General features: G+C 43.1%; 1 protein-coding gene across 1 annotated transcript in view; it reads right to left on the bottom strand.

Moving 5' to 3' along the window:
• Positions 1 to 9,077: 9,077 nt before the first annotated feature.
• The window catches only part of RAB11FIP4 (RAB11 family interacting protein 4), a 226,700-nt gene continuing 215,605 nt past the window's right edge, over positions 9,078 to 20,172 (bottom strand). Inside the window, 1 exon segment of the mRNA XM_030534485.1 lies at positions 9,078 to 19,260. Within this exon segment, the coding sequence (XP_030390345.1) occupies positions 19,144 to 19,260 (117 nt within the window). The 3' untranslated portion in view covers positions 9,078 to 19,143.

Here is a 20,172-nt window from a genome sequence, read left to right as displayed (position 1 = left end):
TTCAGTATACTGCACCATATCACCATGTGCTTGTAATAAGTATCTCTCATACCAAGAAAGGTCAAAACCTGCTCAGTGGCAAATGAGCATTGTCTGCAGTAAAGGGACACAGTCCCTGCTCCCCTGCATGACTGTAGCTGGATTATAGGCACTACAGTTACAGTGTAGACATACAGAGAGTGACTATATGGTCCAGGCCACAGTTATTGGCTGCCTTGTTTTTCTCCTTTCTCTGACGCATCTGGCACAAGCTTTTGCTGGAGGCAGCAGTGTTTTAACAAGGTGATTGCTACATCCCAATACCAGATTTCAAATTCTCTGCCCTTCTTTCCCCTCCTTTGTTCTTCCTCCGCCACTTCTTTTCCCACTAAGGGTTTTTTTAAATGTACTACAAAGACCTATAACGCCATCTGCTGGAATAATATTGAACTGCACATCAAAGTTTGATCTATTTTGACTAACTTTTCCACCAACGCTTCTGGAGCTCAGTTGCCTGCCTTCGTGACAGCCTTCCTATTTCCGGAGGTGTGGGAGTAAGGCCATGAATTTTAAGGGTAAATATTTAATGCCCGCATTTAAAAAACTTTTTGTGCATAAGGAAAGAAAACTGACCTGTTGGCTCTGAGACTGAATAGCATGTTTCTCTGTCACAATTAACTATGTTGAGCCCTTTAAAATGGCTCATGCTTTGTTTGTAATGTGCTGATAGATCTTATTTACAAAAGTGTCATTTGGATAGAATTTGGTCCTAGGGTGTTTCACTGACACACTAGACAATTTCCTGAGGGGGATGTTTTGCTACTGACAGCATTCCAGGGTAGTGACCTTTAATGTCTAATGTTTGGCCTTTAATGTTGTTTTTTTAATCACACCACATTTAGGACGGTCAAACAGTTCTAAAGGGATCAAAATATTTCATGACGCACATTGGGCAATTTATTGGCATAACCTAAAAGTGCAAAATGCAACAGGGTAAATAAATGTTGCACATCAATACAGATGTTCCGCTGCTATTGAATAATGTGTACAGAAGCCTAATTAACCACTCTAGCATTCTTAGCAGGGCTTTGGAGCAGAGCGCGGATCAGTAGGTTTTATGCCCGGAGCTGGAGTGGAGCCGGAGCGGAGCAATTCAAAAATTTGATTGCTCCAAATCCCTGATTCTTAGGATGTTTATTTTGTCATCTGGCCATTGTGCCATTTTTCCCTGCACCAAAAATCTATCCCCAGCTTCATAAAAATGCTGTATCCCTGGGTCATAATGGTTGCAAGCTAAGTGTCATAGTCACATCATTATGGCAAAATTGTAATGCACGATGTCCACATGCCTGCTCATGATATAACAGACTTTATCATCCCTACGCTTTTTTACGAGTGTTAACAAGCCAGGTTATAGAATAATACATAATGGGCTTAATTCTGAAATACTCAAAACTCATGTTCTAAACCTTCTTTCTGCATCTGCTGATTCTAGGGCCAGCTGGTTCCAAACACAGGTCTACTCTGATTTTTGCTGGCTGGAATGGTACCTTCTGCATTTCTTAGGGCAAATAACACTCAGGGCCACGGAGAGCGGGTTTGGGCCCCCAGTGAAAAAAAAATTTTTGGGTCCCCCCGGCAAGGGCAGACTGGCTAAACAGGGCCAGGAAAGCCGAGCCCCGGGCCCCCTTCTGGACCACTGGGCCCCCGTAATTTGTACCGGCTTCCCCCCTGACTCGTCGGCCCTGATAACATTTAAGGGAGGGATGTTATTAGATGGGCCAGCAAGCACAGAAGACAGCAGATCAAAGCAGCAGAAAGCAATCACTCCTATGACACAAACACCACAGGGATGAGTGTAATAGGAATGCCAAGATAATACATACAGATTAGAGCCCTTCCTGCCAAACTGCAAGAACTGACCAGTGCGCTCACCTACTGGTACCATGTGTGGTGTATCTCCTTTTGTAAAAGATCTAGTTGCTGCCATCCAGGCTTACAGTCAAGACTCACAAGTTCTTTTCCCAGCTCTGCTACTGAAAGGCCCTTAACCTCCATCTTGCCTCAGTTTCTCCCTCTATGAAATGGAGTTAGATCAGGGGTTCTCACAACAAATTTTTTGGTGGCCTGAAAATGCGGCCACCACCTCTTGCTGGTGGCCACTCTGACAATTTTTCCTAAAATACTTAATTAACTTTAGGAAAAAACCAAATCAATATGGACATACACATGTTCAAATCATGTAATTTATTTATACAGGGTTTTTTTCAGGCTCAGTAATAAAAATAATGCACAATTGTCTCTCTTCTTTACTGGACCTAAACAGAATAGAAACACAAATAAGATGCTTTGCACATTCTTGTCTTTTTTGTTGTGATTTCTTTTTTTTTTTTCTTTCTTTTTTTTTTTCCAAACGTGCGAGCTAGTAAGCCTTCTGCTGTGAAAAGTTTTACCTGTATGTTAATGTCACTTTTCACAGCTTTTCAGCTAGTTACCAAGTCTGCTGTGAAAAGTGATATTAACAAACATACAAATATCACTTTTCACAGCAGATTTACTCACCCCCGACAAGACCAGGAACAAATTAAGCTCTGGCTGGGGAGTGGGTAAGGGGGTAGCGGGGGCCAGGGGCAATAGGAGGGGCATGAGCAGGGGGGGTGCAAGGATGTTTCACACCCTAGGTGAAACTTCCACCTTGCACCCTCCCCCCCAGCTCTGTGGCAGCTCTCCGCCCCCCCCTCCACCCTGAGGCACCTCCCCTCTCCACAGCAGCTCCCCCCTCCGCCCTGAGGTGCCCCCCCACGGCAGCTCCCCCCAGCCTGGGGAGCTGTGCGGCAGCTCCCCGCCCCAGCTCACCTCTGCCCTGCCTCCTCCCCGAGCACGCTGTCACCACTCCACTTCTCCCACCTCCCAGGCTTGGGGTGCCAATCAGCTGTTTGGCGCCGCAAGCCTGGGAGGGAGAGAAGCAGAGCAGGGTAATGTGCTTAGGGGAGGAGGTGGAGCAGAGGTGAGCTGGGGCGGGGAGCGGTTCCCCTGCATGCCGCATCCCCCCTTACTTGCTGCAGGCCACCCTCCACGCACCTCCCTGCCCCAGGTCCCTCTGCCTAAATGCCGATGCCAACCAGGGCAGCCGAAGATCCGGCTGCCGCCGAAGGACCTGAAATGCCACCCCCCAAATGCTAGTGCCCTAGGCGACCACCTAGGTCACCTAATGGGTTTCACTGGCCCTGGGCATGAGCCCAGGGGCCAGAGCCTGGGGGCCCATGTCTAGGGGGCGGGAGCCTGCCACCATGCAACCGGAGCTCAAAGCTCTGCAGCCTGAGCCTGCTGTCTGCCACCCCAGAGCTGAAGTCTGACCCCACTGCGTCCAGGAACTCAGCAGCTGCCTGCTCCTCCATTGTTCCCCCCCAATCACCGCCCAGTTTCTAACGTGAGCAGAGGGGTTTGGATTAAAGATCCTGTGCACAGCATAGTGAAGAAGTATTTGTTATTCAAATATTGCAGATGTAGTGAACACTGAACTCACGCACAGTTTCCACCAGAAGTAATAGCTGTTTGATTTTCCCAGCAAGTGATGTTTTTATACAGGCGAGTAATTAAGCTGGGAAGTGGGTCTCTGAAGCTTGTTAACCTGACCTGCTGTTGTGTTTTGGGAACAAAATCACCTCCAATCTCTTTTGTGAATTGAGTTTAGCATACACAGATGGGGGAACAGGGCGTTTTCATTGAGCCTACTGTTATGAAGCTGTATATCCAAAATTTCTTAGTACGGGGGACTTGGAAACATGAGAAGCCTCAGAAGATAATAGGTAGCTCGAGAGCTCTATGGGTTATTCATAAGCCAGTTTTGCTCTAGTTCTGAGCATGAATGTGCTTGTAAGGAGAAAGGCCATCACGCGTTGGAAGGAGCAGTATTATAAAAGGGTGCACATTGCATTAAGAATCTGCCTGCAGTCTAGGTAGCAACACAAATCTTCAGAAAATAACCATTTGAGCAACTTCAACCCCCCCCCAACTCTTGATTTTATGTGATCTGATCATTATAAAAGAGTCCTCCCCCCCAACTTGCACCCCTTTGGAGACCAAGACTCTAGCCAGACAATCTGATGCTTGAGAGGTGAATTAAAAGGTTAACTGATAGATAAGAGGCCTGATTCTCCACTCCCCTGCCTGCCAGGTGGGCATTTACACTAGAGTAAAGCAGGTGTAAAATGCTACCAAATCAGATCGGTAACATTCAACACCCACATTGCACAGGTGCCAGTGACAGAAGGCGCAGGGCAGTACCAAATGAGGTCCAATGGCAGATTTTGAAGATGTGATACCCTTATCTGAAGCAAAACTTTGAGCTGCAAAGATTACTGGAGAAGGGCATGTGGTGCAGCAGCAGCCTGGCCATCTTCCAGCTACATTAGTTAGTAAAATGCTCGCAGGAGTTAGCTTTTTATATTTATCCCATTGCAAATGTAAGACTAGGACTGTTGGTTTGCCCTGATCATGTTATACTGCCGGCAATGTAAGATGCATGACAGTGAGTTAGCATGGCAAATGTGCTAACAGCAGGCATTGGTATAACATTGCTGGAGTACTTTTCCAGACAGCCATAGAGGTTTATATAAAGAATGAACTGAAAGTCTTGCTACTGCTTTTCATCACTTTTGGCTTCTCCATGTTTCCCTGGGTGCTGGTAACGTATGCTGTTACTACCCCTTAAATGCTCATATTCACGCAGCCTCATCTCATATGACGTGAATTACAAGTATCTCTGTTTTGGAATCTCTCGCAGTATGGAGGCAGGCCTCTGGGACTGGCTCATGGAAGGGCTAAATGGGCAATATCTACTATCTGAATTAGAATTCTTTAAATAGTCTCAGAGCAAGACTGCCAGAACCCATCTGCAAGGGTGGTTTCTCTTTTCCTATTCTGAATCACCCAGCCCCTGACAAATCAGAGTCTTAAGCATTTTTACCTTTAGGATAATGTGTTGATGGAGTTTCCTTGGCACTGGAAGAGACTCTAGTGTTTGCAGTTAGCTGTGAGATGCCATTTTGGATCAGGTGGAGGGGCTGATGTGTCCAATCTATTAGGGGTGGGGCTAAGGGACTATTAAACCTCCTACAGGCCTTATACCAATGTGGGGGCCCAGGTTAGTGGGAAGTTTGTTCTAGCCTTGAAATGCTCATTTAAGTTTTGGAGTACAGCAAAGCTGAGATGTTCATTCAGGCTTAGAGATCCAATGTGATGCCAACTCCAGAATTTACTGTAGCTTTAGGAGCTTCCTCTAGTGCTCAGAGCTGATAGATTTCACTTATTGGTAGGAAAGCTTTTCTTAATTACAGGATTTATAATGGCAAGTTTATTTCTTATTAAGCTACTACTAGAATACTGTGAGTTGAATTTCATGCTTCCTCTAAGATCTTAAACGAAAACACTCTCTTCTGCTCATCTCCCCTTTCCTCTATATGTGAGCGTGACAACTACTATTTGTTGGTTTCTTCTGGGTATTGTAATACAGTCTTTGCAAACCTGAGAAGCTGTACTGAAGTTCTACCACAGTATTTTTTTCTGCCAAGAGTTTTGCAAGAAGTGAGAATTCCTCATGCAATGTCTTGGCAGGCTCCATCTCTGTAAAGTACTAAGTGACCTTTACACAGCAGCAAATATCTTCATTTGTATCTGACAGTCTCATTCTTCTATGATCACAAAGGAGTGTCTACTGCTATCTGGAAGCACAGATGAACTGCAGAGATAAGCAGAGGAACAGTGCATGGCGAATAAGCAGGCTAACAAATTCCAGTGCAGTAGAAATGACTGGATTCAAATCAGCAGCAGTAACAGAGGGAGATTGAAGGGGTGTTCCTGGGATACTCTGGAAGAGGTTTCTTGTTGCATCAGGCTCTGCTTGTGCTAATAACTGGATAAGGAAAATTACTCTCCAGATTGGTTAGGGAAGTGGGTGGTAGTATTGGGCCCTGTCCATACACTGACCATCTAACTGAGACCGTAACTAATTACTGGCATAGTTGGCTCTGTGCATGATTTGTGTCTAGACACCACATGGTTCTACTCAGTATTGGTAACCAGCTCTAAACCTAGGCAGGCACAGAGCTAGGTTAGCGGGCTGGTCTCTGCATAATGGGGAATCTGACTCCCCAGTGGGTCTTACTTTATATGCTGCTGAGGCTGCTCTGGCTGCATGTCTCTCAGGAACTCCATCCCCTTGGGTCTCCGCTGGACAGAGATGCTCACGTTTCCCCAGAATGCAGTCAAACAAACTGTGCTCTGATGGGAAAACTGCTGCTGTGCGGATGCAAGCTAAACATTTAAGAGTAGACAAATGGCTAGTAGGGCTGACAGCAATAAAGACTTCCATTTGTTGCAAGGTAATGTGGATGGTGGTAAATATGCCTTAGCTGATATAGCCCATACATGTAGTAAACTACTGGCACAGCTAAATTACCTCCAGCTGGTCAATATTGGAGTTGAATAACGTGTCACCGAGTCAGAGAGCTGCATGTGCAACTATCTAATATATGCACATGGCCCCATTTGAGGCCTTAGTTCTATTGTAATACCCAGAATTCTTAGTTACTGTAACTTGCTACTTATGAATTGTGCAGCTCCCTCCCCCAAATTAAGGAATCAAAACATGCACCAATTAACCACAAATGATCTATACTGGATCCAAATGCAGGAGCTGTGTCCTGATCCTGCAAACTGTCCACAGCTGGAGTTCCCCTGGACTGAAAAGAGGAGTGTTTGGAAGAATTAAAGGATCACTCCCATTAAGTAGTAACATTATGTATCCTACAGACTCCTGGAATCTCAACATAAGTGTGTCAGGTAAAGAACATACTGAGCCAAATCTATCCCCCTGCACCGGCCATCCAACAATACTGAGGTTAATGGGGTTGGCATGGACGTAACTGAGGGCTCTCCCCCCCTCTCTGAACTCAAAGCACAGAGTTAAAGGCTTAGAGTGATCTGAAATACGCAGTGTATAAGTGGGACTTGTGGCAAAGAAAAAGGTTTGGTTAGTCACCCCCAGTAAAGACATTGCCTTTTAGTCATGCAGGAAAAGCCAATAATTTATTTACACATCTATTTGTACAATGTTACAGCTACCTGTAATGATCAGCATTACTGAGAATAGCTTTTTTCCATAAAATATATCACAAGAAAATACAGAGAAAGTGATCTGGTGACACACTGCAAGAACATTTATTTCACTTGTGTTGTAATTAACAGGATGAAATTAAAAATAATCGTGCCGTTTTCGTAGGCTATCCATTTCAGGTCTGTTTCAGTAACCAGGTGGTGGGTTTTGTTATGGTTCATACCAAGCAATCTTTGAAATTAAAAAAATCATCCCCTCAAAGCAGTTTTACAATCCCGTGGTCTGTGAAGTGGGCAACAGATTCATTTCAATTTACTTCTGCTCTACAGGAATTGGAATGAGGTACTCACAAACCATAGCTTCTTGGTTTTTTTTGCAACATGCCATGTTGTGTTTTCACATTGTCTCTGAGAGCCGATGCTGTATACTGGGCACGGACAAACCACTAAAAAATATGGTGTAAGGCACAATTCGGGGGCCTGATCGTTTAAGATGAGCGCCCTCAAATTCCAAATGGTCTTCAGCTCCCATCAATTTCATCTGGCGCAGTTCTGGGGCACTAAGCAATTTTCAAGCCAGGTCCCTGGCCGGCCAGAGATAGAGAGGATCCAGCCTCCTACTCTGGTTTCTGATTCCGTGGCTCAATGAGCAGGAACTATACTGAGAAGCCAGAGGCCTTGCTTCAGCTCCTGGCTCTGCTTTAACAGCTCAAGGATGCACATGAGACCTGCACCTTAGCTTCCCCCTCTGTGAAGTGTTTTGAAATCCTTGATGTATTGGTATGACTGTCATGCTTTAATGCAGCGGTTCTCAAACTGTGGGTTGGGACCCCAAAGTGGGTCACAAGCCCATTTTTATGGGATCGTCAGGGCTGGTGTTAGACTGGCTGAAGCCCAAGCCCCACCGCCTGGTGCCAAAGCCCGAGGGCTCCTGCCCTGGGAGTCAGAAGGGGGTCACAGTGCAATGAAGTTTGAGAACCCCTGCTCTAGTGTATTTAGGACCTGATCCAAAGCCAACAGGCGTCTGTTCCTTTATGTTTTGGATTAAGCCCTCCGCTGAAGTCACTGGGCGTTTTACCATTGACCAAACCCACAGCCAGCACACGGCAGCTTTGTGGGCAATGTGAAAGCTCGGGGCGGGGAGACATTCTTCTGAAGAGCCATAGAGGGGTTCACCATGCACTGCTCATTAGGACATTTCTGCACAACTTTTGTACCATTTTATCTGTATCGATGTAGAAATCACTATAATCAAATCATGCAACTGCAGCTGCAGTGATCCTGGTCTAGGTAGAGCTTATTTCTAAAAAATAACCCAACATAAGCACCTTTTGTTTTTTTATACCAGCACAACTGCCCAGAGCAGGGAACTGCTCTAAGTATATAAACTGCCAGTTAAATCGGTACAAAAAGTATGTGTAGATCTTCCCTTCAGACAGCAAGTTACTTATTCCAGCCCCCTGCTGTATCATCACATTTATTTTCAAACTAACACCTTGCATCCCAAAGCCTATTCTTTGGAGGAATTCCCACTCATGAGAGTAGAGCCAATCCCAGGATGAACTGCAAAGCATTTTAACTCTGGTACAGTGTGGGAATCAGTAGGTCCTCTGATTTCACTTTTAGTTCTGCTGGCAAAATGAATTGCCAAAAATCTACTCCTTAAACTGAAATTGACCTGAAATGAGCTGCTTGTCTGAAAGAGATTTTTGTCTCCTGGTCATTTGAAGTAAAAGGAAACCACTCACCTCTACAGAGAATAAAAACCATACTTGTTAAATCAAGACCTAACTAAATGTAGGGGTTTAGTTATTTTGAACTCACTGATACGGACAAGATACAACTGGCCTTATAATAAATGACACTAGCACAATAGATTAGCACTTGCGTGCGTGTGTGTGTGTGTGTGTGAGACACATCACTTTACAAAAGATACCATGCATCCGATGTGATGCTTCTAAAATAAAACAGAGAACTGCTAATTATTTTTAAATTTAATTTGCTAAGTAGGTTAGGACATGACATAGTGCTTCTAAGAAAAACCTGTACAAAATGAGTATTCTTTTTACATCCCATTGAGGCACATGAAATACAAATCTGGTCTATTTTACATATACACCTTTACAGTACATGAAACGCAGAGATGAAGATCAAATGGAAAAAAAATTATGTATGTGCCCAAAATAGATAAGTTGGGGAAAAAAATCTGTAGCCTCATGGCAGGCGAGTAAAGGCACAAGGACTAAAAATGACCATGCAATAAACGTAAGTACAGTCTGTGCAACGAAGCAAACTGAATGGCTCCCATGATAGAATTTACAGTAATTCTCAAAATATACCAGTATTTAAACATACTGTAAGTGCAACATTTACTGCTCTGTAGTATACTAAAGTCTTCATGTGGAGTGAAATTCTCCCTGCACCAAGCCCAGGGAAATGGGCTTTGGGCAGGGTAGAAGACAAGATGGGGTATACGTTGGGAAGACCGGGGTTACAGAACAGTCATGCATGGTCTGTTCCAGTCTGTAGGGTGGAATAGCTGCAATCCCTCTACAGGGTGGTTGCTGGATACTGGATCCATTTAAGTGCCAGCCTCCCGCAAAGAGATGTCCTCTGTGGTGCATAGAGGGGACCCCTGCCCACACCTTTCTTCATAAGCTTGACCTGCAGCTTAAGTTGTCCAGAGGGCTTTATTCCACCTCCACAGACCACAGTGAATTCACTCCACTAAGAATGGTGCCAGGAAAGTCGACAGCTCTACTGTTACAGCTGTGACACTAACATCCAGTTAAATAAAATTGTGTGCAAGTTCAAAGTGGGTGCAGGAAATGGATCAAGGACCTCTAGTTTTATTAAATACATATTTTCCACTATGCTTCAAGTTTTTACCCAAAAAGAGAAAGAAAAAAAGGAACCTAAGGATTACTTTTACAGTTAAACAGCTGCAAGACTTTAGTTTATTGTCCCTCCAAAACCCCAACGCCCCCAATTTAAGGAATGCAATGTAATATTTACAGTGGAATTTATTGTATCACAGACTTGGCTAAAAAGTGCCCTTAACTACAGCAATCCATACATACGTATGATGATCTGCATCTGTCTATGAGGTGCAGGGTGCTGGGCTAAGCTACATGGTGAGGCTCTGTCTTGCAAATATAGGTTTGAATCACGGCATTTAACCAGGTTGCTATGCAGAGCAGGAGAGAAAAGCTAGAGGAATGTCTTAGGTGCAACCTCACTCTGGACTGGTTTAGGGCTGATCTACACTGCAGATTGAACTTACCAAGGCAACTGGCTGAAACATGGTGCATGTAACACAGAGTGGATCTTAATTGTCTTCAGTAACCATGTTATAGCTGTGGATAGCAACAGCCTGGTTACTGAATGTGATTAAAGTCCCAAGAATTTTAATATCTAAAAATTCCCTGATGTGAAGCATTTCAGGTGTATTCTCCTCCGTTTGTTTAAAATGGGCACCCTAAAACACTCCGATATCATGGTGGTGGGCACGGTATAAGCACCGAGACAGGCACATGCTCTTCTGTGCAGCAGTGAAAAGGTTAAGTGATGCTCAAGGACATGGGTGTGGTAGAGGATGTGCTCTGGTGAGATCCAGTTAAAAAAAGTTCCTCCCCTGCTTACTGGAGCAACTGCCAGTAAATTATATAGCGCAATGGATTTTATTGACTCAAACTACAGATTAACGGCACATGCGTTGTGAAAGACCCATTAAGGGTTTATCAGTTCTAGGATTTAAAGATGCATTGTCTGATGGTGGTGACCAATTCGTTCTAAAAGATGAGTGTAGAGAAGGCAGTGAATTTCCTTAACAGCAGCAATGCTGAACAGCTCAGCATGATTTAAGATTATACACGGCCTTGTCTGGACTTTTAGAACAGGTCAGTTAGCTGGCCCCTGCTACCACCATACCTTTAAATCCTAGTCAAGGTAAACCCTTAAAGGGCAACCTGGCTAGTTATTTGTGAGCCAAGTGATGGTAGCCAGCAAGTGTGAATTGGCATTTGGAAGCAAGACTCTTCCTGCGTGGAGTCTGTTATTTACTCTGAGCTCTGGACATGATCTGAAGTCCATTGAATAGATAAGTGCTGCACCTTATCTTTCTGGTGGCTGCCAAAAGTCACTTTAATATTATCCTCAACAATGCTTTACACTATTTAGCTCTCTCAGTGTGTATTTATATCTCAAAATCATGCAATAAAAGCAACTACCCTCCCAGTCTATTGGTATGAGCTTCTGATAACCAGGATGACTGCTTAATATTTGTTTCCCCTCAGCTCTCTAAAAATTCACATCATGGATCATGCCCAAGACAGGACTGCAGAATTGCACCCTAAATAGATTTGGGCTCTGCTTACATGTACAGGCTTTTAGGTTTAGAAACCTTGCAAAGAAGGATTTATACCTAAGAAATGTGAGGCTAGAGTTCTTGTGACTGAATGATGGGCATCAGCTCTAAGCAAAAGGGAGCTAAATGCACAATCCCTAGTCTCTCTTGCGTGAGAGCATGTACTACCCAAATCTATTTGGGAGCGAGTACCAAGCGTCTCTTGCTATTCTGGCAGTTCTTCCCATGTGCAACAGCAAGTGCTAAACATCCACATTATACTGATCCTCAAAGCTATTAGCCTACATACTTTGTTACAGAGGCCCTCTTCACCCCAGTCAAAGAAATTAGGCTAACACCTCTGTATTAACCCAAAGCACAGTTCACTACAGAGCCACTAACTAGAGCTGGTCACATTTCTTGAAACTGGTAAAATTTTGACCTTTGGAAAAATTCAGTAGAAATGTTGGCAAAATTCTGGATCTCCCTCAACACTTTTTTTTTTTTTTTTTTTAAAAACCAGCTGTGGAGCGAACACGCTTTCCTTGGTCAGGGTAAATAGGCCCATTAAGCTCTTATCTACAATAGGCTTTTTTCTCCTCTAAAACCTCCTCTCCTCTGTTGCTACTGCTGGCTCATCTCCATCAGTGACAGCAGCAGTGGGGCTCTAACAGAGACAAGCTACTGAGGTCAGCTTGTGTTTCAAGCACTGGATCATTTAAACCTGCTCTGAGCCGGGCAGGGCAGCATGATGGTTCAAACTCCAGCATGCAGTCTACATTAGTGTTCCTGTTGGTGCTATCACATGTCGCACTAAGACAGTGGTAGGAACAGTGGGGGGAAATCCTACCAGATACCTCCAGAGACGTAAGACCCATCACACAAAAACCCACCACTGTATAGACTTGAATAGTCAGTCACCGTACTCTACCTTCTCAGCCCTGGAAACAGGTGCTCCGTATCCTGGCTGAGACAACTGGATAATGCAGGCAGCTTGAAGGACTGCTCCCCTGTAGCTTAAGGACGTAATCATGCATTCCTTGGACAGCCAAACCTCAAGTCAGTGGGAGTTTTGACTGCCCAAGGAATGCAGGATCAGTCCCCAAAGAGCAGATTCAAGTCATTCTCATACCTTTCCTAAAATCTGTCATTCAGCACCAAAAAACTTCCTCAAACAGGTTGCTATTAACATACTCAAGCTATCAATAATTTGCCTTGTTCTGTAGGTAAACAAATCTGGTCTACGGGCCCTTAACCTTCCACAGACTTGAATTTGCCCCTGGTAAGTTTTTGATCAGATCTCTCTGATTTAGAAAATGGAATCACCACCAGTTAGAGCTCCACTAGGCAAAACAGCATGATGTAATTCATTAGAGCAGGTAAAAGGGCCAGTTTTTTTATGGGAAATTTGAACAAAAATGTTAATTTTTTAAAATTGCAAATTTAAATAGTTTGCTTCTCTCCCCTTTTTTATCCTTCTTTCCTGGTATCAGAATAGAAACAGGAAAAGGGCGGAGGAGGGAGTGGAAGAAATATTTCAAAACATTTTAAAGAAAAAAAATACCATTTTTCTTCAAAGTGTCTGACTTTTTTTTTTTTGACCAGCTCTAATAATCTAAGATAAGAACCCACAAACCCAGTTCAGCCAATGTGTGCGCCAACATAACATACTCTTTGCTTAAGTTAAGTTACCAACGTGTTTCATTTGTAGGCGTTCAGTTGACTTCACAAAAGTACAAGAGGAAAAATAAAAGTCCCGCCAAAGAGCCTGTAGAGACAGAACAAAACATTGTACCTCAAGGTTACAGAACGCAAACCTAATGCATCCTGTAACCCATATCAACCTCTACACACAAAGTTTCATTAACACCCCTCTGCCCTCCCCCAACTTGCTGTGCATCAAGTAACAAGCAGCTGTTGAGATCAATAATCCTCTATTTAAAAGTATTAAAACAATATGTACCACACAACAGGAATGAACCTGAAGCATTAACATTACAGTTTAGTCGTGTTACACTGTGACTGCCATGCCCTTTTGATGACTTTCCGGGAGCAGCTACCGTAATGACACTTGATACACAGATGACCAGTATTACTTACGCGGAGCGATCTGCTCACAGAAAGTGTGATCCAACTCCTGTGGAATGCAACAGGCCGTTTTGCCATTGATTCAATGGGAGTTGAAAGTGTCGAACAGGCCCCCCGATTCAGGTTGTCTTGAAAACACTACACAAATGAGGGTTTCTTTTCCCCCTTGTTTAAAGGATGACAGACAACCTTGTATTTGCTGCTATTTAAATCAGAGAAGTTAATGTATTAATTTGTTTTAAAATTCTAATATGCTTGACACTTATCCCAGGTTACTAGACCTAAGCCAGAGAGGACATTTAATACTGACTTTTCTTATTAATCCACTTCCCCAGCTGGGTCAGTGTGTTATTGCAGGGCACACTCATTTCTACATTAGATTTAGTGTCATAAACTGCCAATATAAGTATAACTGGCCAAATTCTTTGCTGGTGTTGACTAGACAGGTCCATTAACTTAAACAGTACTACACCATTTTATACCAGCAGAAATTCAGACCTTCATCTCTCATTAGTGTCCTAAGTGGATTAATTAAACTATAGTAATTCTTCTGTAGAGCTGGTTGAAAAAACCTGAATTTACTCCCACCAGAAAAAAAACTGCCTTAGAGAAAGAAGTAAGCTTTTTAGTTGGACTTTTTTTTTCGTTCCCCCTCCTACAGATCTCAGAAAAAAAAAAAAAGGTCAGGAGGTGGGCATGTGAAAGTTTGTCAATCAATGTCAATTTTTTAATGTGAAAATTTCCAACCAGCTCTAGGGTCCTGTTTCAGAACTAATAAAACTGAAAAGATTCAAAATAATATATGAAACATTTTCTCTCCTTCCCTTGTCAGTACAAGTTAAAGTTTCTTGGCCAGAACCTCAGCTGGTATAAATCTGTGGCACTCCACTGAAATTAAAACTAAATATGCATCAGTTGGAGAACTGGCCCTCAACATGTAACTACTGACCAAAAGGATTTGAGGCTTGACTTCAGTGACTCTGAAAGAAATAAACAAACCATGCTTTTCCCACAATAGTCTGTGTTTAGTACTTGAGTGCAACTTCTGGCAAGAAGTAAATTGTCTTTTCCCATTGCACAAGAAGACCCCTCTGCATTTAGGTTGACCTCAATGTTGCTTTAGCTTGAGGATCTGAAGCAGAGAGAACATGCTTCATGTAAGAAGCAGATAAATACAGATATGGTATCTTGGACAGAATTTAGGCTGTCAGAGTCTAAAAGCTCATTTTCAGTATAGAAATGTTTGTTGTACTGGGGTATTATTAGAATGTGAAGGTACTGTAACATTAAAAAACTAGATTGATTAATACTTTAATCTGAGTTGAAATCATCTACCCAGCAAGATAAATCATTGCTCAGTAAATATGGCACAGATGACTGCACTGGCCCAGTCCTATGGATGCCAACATCAGTGACTTTCCTCTGGTGAAGTTCAACGGGAACAGTCATATCAGTGGTTACACACATGCTTGAGTGTTTGCAGGCTCAGGCAGTGTGTATAAAATACAGACTAGATCCTAGGTTCTGCCCCAAGCAGGCAGCAGAAACTGCTTGCATTTCCCCTGCTATGTGGTTGGGAGGGGAGTCAGAAAGCCAGCACAGCTGGGGGCTACAACTGGGGGTCTCCTTCCCACTCTGCCAAAGTTGTTCTACAGGGCCAGAGTCTCTGCTGTGTCCAAGTTGAGATGTTAATAGCAGGTTGTGTTCCCATAAGTCTCTGTCAAGGCAATGACTCCTCATTATTGATGTGACATTGCATCAGATATAGGAAAAACTTCTTTTATCCCAAGGCTTGTGTGCAACAGACAACTTGGTCTTACCCATGTCACTAGTTACTGCAGATCTAATATTAGACCTAAGTTGTCTGAACTACAGCTTTGTTTTTTAGAATAGTGACTCCTGAGAGAAAATAAATTTCTTCATTCAGAAAAAGGTAACATTAAAAATAAATATACAAACTATCATATCAAGTAATTCCCCTCAGGCATGGAGATGTAATTGCCTTTTATGCAATCAAAACCTATTTAAGGCAACTGTTTTAGAACACTATGGATTGAGGAACAGATTTTCAAGTTCTTAGCACCCAGCAGCTGCCCTGTCACCTGTTAAACACTTCTAAAAATCTAGCCATAAGCATGAAATTGACCTATGTGTACAGGTAGCTCAAATGCTATTGTGAGGATTTAAGTGAAACAGACTATTTACTGCTCAGATAAGTCCTCTGCACAGGGGTGAGTTTGACCCTAATTATGTATGGCCCAATCCTGCATCCACTGAACTCCAGGGGAGTTTTGCTGTTGAGTTCAATGTGAGCAGGCTTTCAGCTGCTAAAACATCCAATTTAGTAATTTTCCATTAACCAAAACCTGAAACCCTTATTCACTCTTTACTCAAAACCATCAATTGACTGGCCCCACCCTCATAAAGGCTTTTAAAGTGTTACATTACAAAATTCTGAATGTTGGACTTTGTTTATTTAAAAGAAAAATGTTTGAAAACCTGAGTATTTCCCCTAATATTTAAACAAGGGAACAGTTTCCAATCTGAAACAGCAGTAACTTCATCTACACTGGCAAATTTCATTGCTTTAGAATAGTAAAAATGCACTTTAGCACAGTTACAAACAAGGACCACTGGGTCTAGTATTGTGTCTGCTGGTCATAGTTTACCCCAAGGGCCACCTAAACCTAGATCACATCTTAAGGTTAATTATGGACAGCTTACACGATTTTAAACACAGGATAGTCCATGTGTAGGCAGAAGGCCAGATCCATGGCACAGACTCAGAGGCAGCACAAAGCAGGTGGAAACGTCAGTGCTGAAGCACGGCGAAGCAGCACCGTAACAAGGGCGAGGCGAGTGAGATACTTGCCTTGGGCGCGCAAAGCGGAGGGGCGGCACCTCTACCGTGATCAGCGGTGCTTTGGCGACAGCTCTTCTGCCACTGCTTCTTTGGCAGCGGGTCCCCGAGTCCCTGTTGGAGGGAAGAACCTCCCGCCGAATTGCCACCGCCACTTCATTCATTCTTTGGCAGCGAGTCCCTGAGTCCCTCTCGGAGGGAAGGACCCGCTGCCAAATTGCAGTCAAAGAATGACTGAAATGGCGGTGGCAATTCGGCGGGAGGTTCTTCCCTCCGACAGGGACTGAGGGACCCTCTGCTGAAATGCCACCGAAGAGCCTGGAGCCGGCCCTTGCGTTGGCGTAAAAATTCCTTGTTACAGCTCTGCAGCGAAGGATCCTTCCACTAGAGGGAAATCCTTGGGTAGGATTAAGCTGGCACAGCTGTTTCAGCCTCATCAGTTGCCCCATCAGTCCCCTTATGGGGGAAGCAAGGAGTGGGGGAGGGGATGATGCTCTGCCTCATCTCCTACGGTGGAACCAGTGCAAGACCGCCAGATCCCGTGTAATTTAGCATAGTTACTATGGACTCAATTTTGCCCTCTGGCTGCTCTAAAATCAGGGGAGCAAAGGGGTGGCTTAGAGAGATCCCTTCTCCCTAATCTCCTCTGCTAAGAATCTATCCTTAAGCATTTAATGTTAAACACCAAAATGACATTTTTCTAGTAGAGATGAGCCCTTATACAGTTCACCCAGGCCTGAAAGGACAATTACATTTTCATCATTAGCCTTCTCCAGTCCCATGGCCCTACCTAGAGCTTAACAACTGATGGATTCAAATAAATAACTGAATTGGTTTTATGGTCTTGCCTTCAGGAAAGCCCATTTTCAGTGCTTCCCCGCACCTGCCCGTTACTCCAATTAGATATCACTGAAGGCAAGAGTACAGCAGCTGCAGAAAAAAAATATATATATTTACATCGGTAACAACACATGCTCTAAGTATTCAGATTACGGAAAAAATGCATTACATACAGAAACAAAAATACATAAAGACAATGGTAGGTGTGAGACAAACTGCCAACAGCAGCTATATACAGAAAATCAGTCACATCTACTGCAACAGTCCATTTTCAAGGAGTGTGTTAAAACAAACAAGAAAACATCTCTGTGCCTGTAGGCAAAAGCCAGATATTTGATTACAGAGAAACAGACCAGAGAGTTTCCCTGCTTGTGCCAATTGGTATGAAACAAAGGGTGGATTTTTTCCTCCCACACCCTTTTTTTAAGTTTAAAGCGTGTAAATTATTTACATTTTTTTTTAAACAGATGTTTAGTGCGTGGAATAAAATTTCACAGCATTTAACTTCTAGCTGATTTTACTTTTAGTTAAAAGGTCTTAATTCTACAGAAATGGACCCAATTCAGGAAGCACATAAATAGTGTTTATACCCATCCCTAATCAGGACCGCACTTACGCAAGTGCTTAACTTTAAGCATATCCTTAACTCCAGTGGGATGGAAGTACAGTATATGCTCAAAGCTAAGCAAGTGCTTGTGTACTTTCCTGATTCAGAGCATATGAATGTGTGTGTATTCGGACAGGAGATATAGTATCTGGGATAGGAAATTTGGGTGGTGAATGCAGGCTCTTGTGCAGTGTGAAACAGTGGGGTTGGGGGTGGAACACATTACCTGTTACTGGTGTCTTAAGTGTGCTTTCTACTTTTAACCACTCCAAAAGGTTAAATTAGTTTACATCAGGGATTAACCAACTGCAAAACTGCAGGAGGACCCCACCATTCTCCCCCACCCCCGCCCACCCCCAGAAGTGGAACTGTGTGCTTTGGTGGTGGGGAAGGGAAATAAGCTAGTTGTTTAACTTAAAGTTTTTCTTTAAAATAATGAAGTGGATTTGCATGCAGCCCGTAACATTTAAAAGAAACAGAATGTGTTCCCTGGCTGAAGCCTTAAAATGCAGAGGAGTAGGATCCCAGAATTAATTTTAAAATGGCCCAGTGATAAACCCCTGAAAATAAGGGCATGCATAGCAATTCCTCAATGCTATAGAAACCTAGGCACAATATATACACATGCCCACATTAGACAACAGACTGGCAATCATCCTGATGTTGGATATGTGGCCTTCATATTAAAAGCACTTTTTGCTGACAGTGGCACACAAGTGGATGGTGTTTTTACATAGATAGTAACAATTCTGCAGTTTGATCTCCTCCCCCAATACAGATATTCCTCTTTTTTTTTTTTTTTTAAGATACAGGTTTGACCAAATGTTTATTTTTACCTCATTGTGGTTTCAGTAGTAAAGCTCTGGCAAAGCTAAATTCAACAGAGAGTGATGTAGTCAGCACCAGTCAGGAATCACACCTGGATATGTCCAGTTTTTGGGAGTACCCTCATTCATTTGAAAGAATGAAAGAGTAACTCTTGTTCTTAAAGGGAGGGGAGACATCCATATGTTTCCATTGTATTTCACCCTTACAATCAGAGGTAGAGTCATTATGTCCAGTAGCTAAAACACCGTGATCCAGTTATATTGTTATTACATTAATATACAGTAGCGATCTTGTCAGATATTGAAAGTGCATGAAAAAAAAATCAAGCCAATTTGATGACTCACAGATAAGTGTACCAGACATCATATAAAACATACCACACTCACACATAAGATATATATAGAATCATTTACAGTATCAGAGTGATGTTTAGATCCAGTGGCACGTGCAGAAATATCAGGCAATTGCTTTGTGTGTCCTTCAGTTTTTTATTTCCAGGATAGATGGGTTGTGGTCTAGGATGGCCAAAATAATCTTGTCCATATACTGTCGCAATCTGTAGTTTATTTCCTCCTGTTCTTTAAGAGCTTCCATGAGCTGAAACAAAGATTCCCAAGTTAAGTATCTAATGCAAAATGTCACTCCTACCTACAGCCCTGTGTAAACTAAGATTAGATAAGGCTTGGCCTCGGGTCACCTTTGTATGAAAAAAATTACTCATTGCCTCTAATGATTCTCTGCTCTACCCTCACCCCAAGTGATTGCAAAGTGAAGACACAAAAAGGTAGATAAGTATCCCCATTATGCAGTTAGCTAACACAGGCACTTATGTCTGGTAACTTATGTCGCTCAGGGGGGTGGTACAGTCATCCCTCTGAATGACAAACTCTGCCGACATGAGCGCTGGTGTAGACAGCACTAAGCCGCCGGAAGACCTTCTCTTGCTGACAGCTTCTGCCGCTTGTGGAGGTGGTTTTTTTATACTAACAGGAGAGCTCTCTGTTAGCAGAGAGCGTCTTCACCAGATGCACTGCAGCGGAGCAGTTGCAGCACTGTGTGTGTAGACATGCCTCTAAGTCCTGCTGAGCAAGTCACTTGAGTCAGGGGCAAAGCTGTAAATAGAATCCAGGGCTCCTAACCCAGAGTCCGGTGTTCTATCCACTAGCCCACACTGCCTGCTCCTGCATGAGTACATGTGTCTGTTTCCTCATCTTAGCGTGTATATTAATGAAACCTTTTTAAAGCATTCCTACATCTGTAGAAAAAAAAGGTGCTGTAAATACAGAGTGTGAGAATTATAACATATATAATGTTTTGAGGCCACAGTTTTCTGTGGAAATAAAAAAGAATCTATTTGAAATCATCAATAATCCACCTTTGGTGCTATATTAACGTGCAGGGAAAATGTATATTTTGTCCTTTCACCAAAGCTCTTAGGATCTGAGAGCATCTTTAGTTCGTTTCAAGACAAGTTGCTTTATATACACAGTATGTTTAGGCTGAGGTTTT

Source organism: Gopherus evgoodei, chromosome 15 (assembly GCF_007399415.2).
Source record: "Gopherus evgoodei ecotype Sinaloan lineage chromosome 15, rGopEvg1_v1.p, whole genome shotgun sequence".
NCBI lineage: Eukaryota > Metazoa > Chordata > Testudines > Testudinidae > Gopherus > Gopherus evgoodei.
This window is presented reverse-complemented; position numbering and strand designations above follow the sequence as displayed.